Consider the following 8348-nt stretch of genomic DNA (forward strand, 5'->3'; position numbering starts at 1 on the left):
TGGGTGGCATTTGTGGAGCCTTATGTGGGGACACCATGTTAATGGAGCAAACAATTTGGAGATTCCTTTTTCTAGCCAAAGTTGTGTTCTCTTTTCTTTCTTGACTTGCCAATTTTTGATCCCCATTCTTATGGGAAAGGCTTATTAAATTATGGGCGATTTGTGCCCTACATAGATAAATCGTTGAGGACAATGTGTGTAACACATGTCTCGGGTCACTCTACGCTCACTAATTCATTGCCATCCAGTAGCCATGGACAACACTTTCATCCTTACTAACCAAACCAATCTTATTGTTCATGTTCCTACCTTAAGAGTATGTCTGTAACATATTACAACATGTGTTGGCTAGCAAGCAATATTCCACATCCAATGCAAACAAAAGAAAATACAAATTACCGAAATTGAACCAAATGAAAAAGGAACTCGACAGAATGAGGGGATAAATTCAACATTATCAAGGAGGCAAGGAATGTAACATGCAATCGACTATTTCTTTTTCTTTTTCTTTTTCTGTTGTAATCAAGATTATTTACAACATGCTAAATTTATGATACAAAAGAATGAAGATACAACAAACCTCTACAGTGATAACAAAACCTCTATCCTTCGGATAGCAACCAATGAAATCCGGTAATAAAGAGAAATACTCTCAATAGCCAAAAGAATATACAACTTTACAAAAGAAAAAAAGGGAGAAGATCACTTCTCTTATCTTGATGCATTATCTTAGATAGGAAGCATTTCTATGTGTCCACTTTCAACAACTCTCTCATACCCAATCTTCTCAGCTTCTCTACAAATTTGAATATCATTAGGAAAATAATATTGATAAACAAATCTTACAACCAAACGTGGAAGCAATGCTGCCACTATGATTCCAAGCAACAATAACCAGAACAATCCAGTTCCTGCAGCATCAAAGAAGGCCCTGCAAAGTTAAGGAGATGTAAAGGTTAGTCTTTATACACAAAAGCATAAGCAATGTAGGATTGCAAAGGTTTTCAATGCACACAATGGCAACAGAGAATATCTTATGAATTGACATGGTTTTCTCCATGATTAACCATACAACAACAACAAACAAGCCTTATCCCACTGGTTGTGGTTGGTTGCATGGATCAAACTATGTCATTTAAAACCAAATATGAATCATTTAGATCAAGATTTTTTAATGGTTTCTCATAAATTTTTCTTTAGTCTTGTTCTACTTCTGAGATTTAAAAGTAAAACAAGTTACATATTTAGTCAGGAACACAAATACAAAAATCTGTTGAGTGTAAACGATTCAGAAGTATGAATTATTGTTTTCACTCAGAGGACTAATAATTCCAAAGCAAGATGTATCTTATTAGGGATGCTAGTGGTAAATATGTGTATACTCCTTTGGAAGTTATGCAAGAAAATCTAGCATGCACAACAATAATCAATAATATATTCAACAAAAATTGTAGATCTAGCATAATAGTTGCATCTAAAGTGTCTCAAACAGAAAATATGGATGACCTTTCCATGAATGCTAGACATTAGATTTATGGTATAAAAATTAAAATAAAATAAAGAAAAAGAATGGGGGAAAAGGATATTGCATACCAGTAGCCAGGAAGATTGGGGATAGCATCAATGATCATGACACTAATGAAAGTTGCAACTATAGACCCCCAAATGACAGCATGGGTCACCCAATACCACCTAATGACATCCATGGCCAAGTGTAAATTAACCAAAATAACAACTCCTAAAGTCCAAAGGTCTCCAATGCTTGCCACATCAACTGTGCTACTCCAATATGCAAAGAGGGGTGCCCAGAAGATAACCATGCTTTGCCACAAAGTATCTAACATTGTTAACAAAAATAATTTCTTGTTGTAGGCCACATGTCTCTGTCCTGCCCCATAAAGTTGAGGGTACTTTAGGAGAGTCCTTTTACCAACATCCTTGTCGAGAATACCAACAATTATAGTTGGCAATGAACTGTAGATTATTGAGTATAACGTGGAGCTCCATTCATTTATAGCAGTTGTCAAAGTGAAGGCAGTGTAGAGCACATACCTAGAAAACACATACACATAACAGATTACTAACGTTTTAAAATCTTAAGAAATACATCTAACAGAAAAAAAAAAGAGAAAAATACCATTATTATCATACTTTAGGAGAAAATTGAACAAGTCAAAAGCCACCAAAAAAGAACCATAAAAGTCATTTTTTTTAAAATCACAGGGTTGGTTGAATGAAATACAGGCTTCGAAGAACATCACCCAATAACAAAAACTTTTGAAGGTGAAGTTTGTGGTATAATTTGAAGTTGTATGATAAAAGCAGCTACACACACATACATTTGTTGGATTATAACTTACCAAAATAGGACAAGAACAAGGACAGCATTTCTGTAAAAATTGTACAGTATCATATAACCGAGCCGTTGGTAATTCCAGTGACCATGTATCAATAAAAGAGGAACTAAAAACCTAAACTGCCCCATTGCAAAATCAGATGCCATTACAGCTTGCCGACCCTCTTGTCCACTGATGCCAACTCCAACATCAGCCATTTGGATCATTGAGACATCATTAGCACCTGTAATGTAACACATGCATAATGAAATTTATTACACCACAGAACATAAATCAGACCAGCCAAAAACTACTCAATATTTTCCAATGCTATCAAACTTTTGAAGGGGAACCACAAGGTCTAACAGATCAATTACCATCTCCAATAGCTAGTGTCAAGTCAGATGTCCTATTCTTCACAAGGGCAACAATCCCTGCCTTTTGCAGCGGAGCAACTCGGCAACATAGAACAACAGAACATCTACTTGCAAGTTGAAATAGCTGAATCAACAGAAGTAGCCAAAATCAGCAAGGAATAAAGTACATTGTAAACACCATCCTAGATTTAATGGGACTAAACTAACCTGTTCTTCAAGTTCACTGTCAAGAATATGCACAAGGCTGGTACCATCGATAATCAAGGCTACTGGAGTTGCATGTGAACTTCCTCCAGCATTGTTTGCAACATCGGATGTGGACATGAGCTTTTCAGACATGACAAGGGCATCTTGTAAACTTTTTCTGCATGATTCTCTGTTCTTGCTATTGATTATAATCTGAGTCATGTTGCTTGTTAGGAGCTTTGAGGAGTAGCCAATGGATATGGCAGTTTCTTGTTTGTCCCCAGTCAGAACCCATACTTTAATGCCTGCAATCCTTAGAGACTCAATGGATTCAGGCACACATTGTTGCAGCTTATCTTCAATGGCAGATGCTCCCAATATGGTGAGATTGTTTTCTACAATGCTCGAAACCTTGTGAAGCATCACAGCCCTGCCAAACACAGCAGTGCTTGCTGCCTCAAAGGATCCATGCCATTGCTCAAATTCTGAAGCATTCAAGTCTCTCATGCCAATAACAAGTGTCCTCAAACCCATAGAAGAGTAAGAGTGAAGATGTGCTTCAGTGGCTCTTACTAAGTCCATTTTAAATGACCTGTCTATCACATTAAGCATGGATGTGTCTGCTCCTTTGACAAAAACTTTCACAGAATTGTCAGGGTACCCCAATATAACTGACATTCTCTTCCTGTCACTGTCAAATTCATGTAAACCCAAGACATTGAACCTGCAATGCTCATAATGGGATGATTCATTAGAAAAAAGACTAATCACCATTGTACCACTTTAAAGAGAGTTTCATCTCATGATTATTATTTAACCATCAAGATAATCAAACTTACTATGTGCACTCCTAGATCATAACTACAGAGTCAGAGAAGAAAGACAAAATTGCATACAGCATATTCTAGAATCAAGACTTACTTCACCACTACTAGTTATCATAAAGGTTATTAATAAAATAGACATGAAAATCCAACAAAAATATCCAGACATGATTTCCTTTCTGCTTAAACAACACTAATGTTAAACTATTAACTACAAATTGTTTCATCATTTTCATTGTAAAAAGTATGAAGTTAGTTTGTCAGTAACCATTTGTGGAGAAAGAAAAAGAAAAGAAGTATTAAAAACAAAATTCAACTTACTTTTGTCTTTGTCCATGAATATCAATGACTATATGGCCAGAGGTTCTTTCTGTGAGCATAAAACCATAGGCGGCGGCAGCATAAGCTAATGCTTGTTCATCTGGAGATTCTCCTTGGTAATCTATCAGCTTGACATCAGGGTCTGGTGTGTCAACAACAAGAGGCACAATAGTGTTGCAGGTTGCCATTGCTAGAAAGAAATCATGAATCCGTTTTCCCTCCACATTTTGAAGTCCACTTCTTGATAGCTGCAAAAGCTCTGGATTGACTTTCACCTTCATTTTTGGTCTGAAGACCTTTCCATCCACTGAGCACATAATGACACAAAAGAAGCATATTATATTATTTCACTAATAAACAAAATTAGGATGCATTAAAGAAAAAACTAAGAAAAGTGTGTATTAGAATAAATCTCACCTTCCACAGAATGTTCAACTACCTCATCCCTCTCCATGCTGTTGTTCTCTTTAGAACTGTAATCAACCCCCCAGATGCTTGCACATTGAAACTCCATCTTGTTCTGAGTGAGAGTGCCGGTTTTGTCTGAGAAAACATACTTAATCTGCCCCAAATCTTCATTAATGTTCAAAGCCCTGCACTGAAACCTTGACTTTGTTGCCTCATCATACATTCTCTTGTCTTGGAACATAAAGTAGGCCTGACCAACCCTCACAAGCTCCATGGAAATGTACAAGGAAATGGGAATCATCACTTGGAACACTATAACTGACATGAGAAATGTGAAGAAAATTTCCAACCCCCATCCATAGTACTCATAGCTATCCACATCCCCTTCTGAAAAGTCAAGTTTCCTATAATAAGGCAACAGATTCAACTCATCCTTGTGGCGCTTCAGCCACACCGCAACACAAACTGAGGTGACTGTACACAATGCCACAAGGAAGAAAGAGAGCCAAATGATCTCAGAATTCATGCGTGTCTCCAACCGGCTCCTCTTAGAAGGAGCTCCTGAGTTATTCAGCATAGCCTTGGTCTCACTCCCACAATACACAGCAACACCAATAGCCCAACTAGTATTCTTGAGTTCACATCCTCTAAGCACAATATTAGAGGACCCAAGAGACAACTTCTTGCCATCAACTTCCATGTTAGCAAGAAATCCATAAATGTTCCTATTGGGTTTCTCACACTTAATCACCCCACCAAACCCCTCCTTACCATGTGTCTCTTGCTTTGCATACCTTGTCTTCAAATTGGACTCACCATCAAGATTAATAGTCTGCACATATGCAACTCCAGTTGGATCACTAGTTGAGAGCAACACAGTATCACAAGGGATAGTCTCATTTGCCTTGATCTTTATCACCTCACCAACTCTAACATCCCTCCATTTTTTCTCCACAAAGCTTCTTCCTCCATCAACCATAACTGATGCTAACCTATTGTTCTCAACTTTATCATTCTGGTGCCTTCTCCAATCCTCATACACATCCTTCACAGCTGTGACAAACAGCACAAAGGCCAGTGGCAAGATGGAAACAGTTCTTCCAAACACTGCAAGCTGAGGAAGTTGGTTGAGAATTGCAATTATGAGGAAGTACACGTAAGCAACCCTGTGGAATTGTTCAAAGAGGTTCCTTGGAATGAAAGTGAGGAGGGAGTATTTGCTTGTGCGGATTGAGTTCGCTGCAAACTCAAAAGCCTCGTTTGTTTTGAAAGGTTCGTTTATGTACACTAACCTTGCATCCTCATCTCTGAGCTCCCTTTGTGACATGCTGAGTCCTTCAGAATCTGCACCACCCTTTGAGCCATACCTCACAGGTTTGGATTTAATGGACCCTGAACTGCTCAAACTCACTTCATGGATAGAGTTGTTGCTCCTGCTCCCAGAACTTCTGCGTGATGATGATGAGTTGTTGAGAGTGTTCTCAAAAGGGTTGAAGGCGTTATTGCTGGAACTTGACTTTGATTTTGGAAGCTCAGGATCAATAGAGGTGCTAGAAGTTGTTGTTGGAGATGGTACTGTCATTAGAAGTGGCCTATTAGAACCCATGATTCATATATAAACTAGTGACAGTGGAAAAATGTGAAGGCTTGAAGAAACAAAAACTACAACTTTGGAAAAAAAATTAAGGAAGTAACTAACTAAACTAAATATTGTGGCTGTGCAACAAATATATGTATATGTAGCAGTTTAATAATTATGAACACTTTGAGAAGGGTAGCTGAAAAGAAGAAAAAAAGGGTATATAAGAAGAGTTGTTAGATTAATTTTTGAAGAAGAATAGCGTGTTGGGGAGGGAGAGGTTTAAGGTCAAAGACGTTGTAGAGGGAAGAAGAAGAAGGGTATGATGAGTCTATGAAAGGGAATTGCAAGGAAGAAGATTTGTGATGAATAAGTCGTAATGGGTGGCGACAGCATGTGTATCTAGAAACACAGTAAAATTAATAATAAACTTTATACTATATTTAGTCTAAAGTTAATTAAGAATAATGATTCGTGTTATTTTAAAATAATAGATATTGAAAATAAAAGTATTTTAAAGTGGGAGAGAAAAAGTTGAAGATAATAAACTGCTTCTGTGGTGTCTTTGACTTGTACTAATCTATTGTGTTAATCTGTGGAATTGGGAGGAAAACTCTTTCTCTTGAGAGAAGAACGGTGATGTTCAAGTCTTCTAGAAAGTCAGCTAAAAGGGTTTATTGTTCATTGTTAGGGTGTCAGATTTGACTGGGAAGGGCCTTTGAGAAATGGAATTATAATCATTTGACTTAAGATTTTGTAGTATTTAGGTGGAATTGTATCCGTATGGAATTACAATCATGTTAAATAATTAATCGTATGCTTATATGAAAAATTAATGATTATATATTGTGATAAAAAGAATTATATGATCAATTAATTTAGAATTACTGTTTTGTGATTTTTAAAACAATTATTATAAGTCAATAAATTTATTACACATAATATTTTATAATTAAATATATACTCAACTTATTTTTTCTATAAAACAAATCAAGTATAAAAAACATAATTAAGAGTAGAATGTTTTGCACAAATTTAGAGAGGCGAGAAATTTTTTAAAGTTTAATCTACAGGACATACTTAAATTAAGTTAATAATAAAATTCATTTTATTATTCATTAATAGGGCATATAATTAATATTTGTAAAAAAAAAATTATTGGCAGCAGCTTCTTTGCCAATTTAGGTTCGTTAGTTACTTTTAGTAATTTGGATATTCAAATTACAAATTGTTTAGAATTTAAATGTTATTTGTTGACGTGTAAAATAATTTTATATTTTTATTTAATTATAACTCATTATTAATATAATTTTTAATATGATTATTGTAAAAAATAATAAATTTATCTTTCATATGATTAAATGACAATTTAAGTATTATCAATGCATAATTTTTTTTCTCAATTGTTTATATACCTTCACTAATTATGGTTAGAGAAACGACAACAGCAAGGCTGCTCTAACCGGCAGTCCCTTTCTTAAATCTGGATTTGCTGTTGTCAACAAATATCGTAGTGGGTGCAGTTATAGAATGTGTTATTTGATGTTCATTCGATGACTCATATTGAATTGCGTTTAATATATATAAATGTAAAATATCATTATCAGCCCTTTGTATTCGACTGCATTAACTGTGTGATTTTTGGATTACAGTAAATTTAAATTGGATGGTTCGGGCTTAAACATCAAATTGATTCTTCTAAGTTAATAATTTTTTATTATTGGTTTCTATAAGTTTATTTATTAAAATTTTAATTCTTTGTTGTTTTACTAATTTTGGTCATTATCGTTTACTTCCATTAAAAATTAGTTTATGTGCCAAATGGAGGGTAATGTGGCACTATCACATTAACCAACTAGTGTTATGTCAATAGTTTCACATAAACAGTGCAAAAACTAAAAATGAAAAAAAAAATTACAAGGCATTAAAATAATTTTTTTTTTACTAAAACGAAATTTAAAAAAAATAACTTACAGAAATTAAAAATGATCGACCACCACTAGTATGCAATGACCACCACTAGTATGCGTAAGAGGAATAGGTCCTGTATGATGAGAAACAAAAACAAACCGTTAGACATGATGCTTTTTTGAGATTATTATGGGACTGTTTACACGGGATCAAATTTAAAAAGTATTTTTTTCTTTCTTTCTTTTTTTTCCTTTTCTTCTCTAAGACACCGCACCTCCCCAACCATGGTCACTACCTTTGCCGTGCTCTCTGGCTACTGTGCAGCCGCGAGTATCCCGTTCATCATCTTCCTCCCCGCGAACAAGATCTCCACCGCGACATCTCGTTTTGATTTATTAGGGGATTT

At 35.4% G+C, this 8348-nt stretch overlaps 1 protein-coding gene across 2 annotated transcripts; it reads right to left on the minus strand.

Moving 5' to 3' along the window:
• Positions 1-475: 475 nt before the first annotated feature.
• On the minus strand, positions 476-6392 carry LOC114409452 (phospholipid-transporting ATPase 1-like). 2 transcript variants are annotated; one of them, XM_028372920.1, is made up of 7 exons: positions 4462-6391; positions 4045-4351; positions 2921-3623; positions 2714-2837; positions 2361-2580; positions 1594-2052; positions 476-931 (listed from the first exon to the last, which is right to left on the minus strand). In XM_028372920.1, the coding sequence occupies exons 1-7, from the start codon at positions 6056-6058 to the stop codon at positions 730-732; spliced, it is 3612 nt and encodes a 1203-aa protein (XP_028228721.1). In that variant the 5' UTR covers positions 6059-6391; the 3' UTR covers positions 476-729. The 2 variants fall into 2 exon arrangements, with proteins under 2 accessions (XP_028228721.1, XP_028228722.1); XM_028372921.1 differs by lacking the exon at positions 1594-2052 and having other exon boundaries at positions 4462-6392.
• Between the last annotated feature and the right edge of the window lie 1956 nt (positions 6393-8348).

Source organism: Glycine soja, chromosome 4, assembly GCF_004193775.1.
Source record: "Glycine soja cultivar W05 chromosome 4, ASM419377v2, whole genome shotgun sequence".
NCBI classification, from domain to species: domain Eukaryota; kingdom Viridiplantae; phylum Streptophyta; class Magnoliopsida; order Fabales; family Fabaceae; genus Glycine; species Glycine soja.

Bases quoted from the DNA above. Each gene is read 5' to 3' on its own strand.
- LOC114409452 (XM_028372920.1), bottom strand. From the start codon at position 6,058: ATGGGTTCTAATAGGCCACTTCTAATGACAGTACCATCTCCAACAACA. The intron at 2,838-2,920 runs GTTAGTTTAGTC...CTGTTGATTCAG, and splicing joins ACAGTGAACTTGAAGAACAG to CTATTTCAACTTGCAAGTAG. The intron at 932-1,593 runs GTATGCAATATC...TTAACTTTGCAG, and splicing joins CCCAATCTTCCTGGCTACTG to GGCCTTCTTTGATGCTGCAG.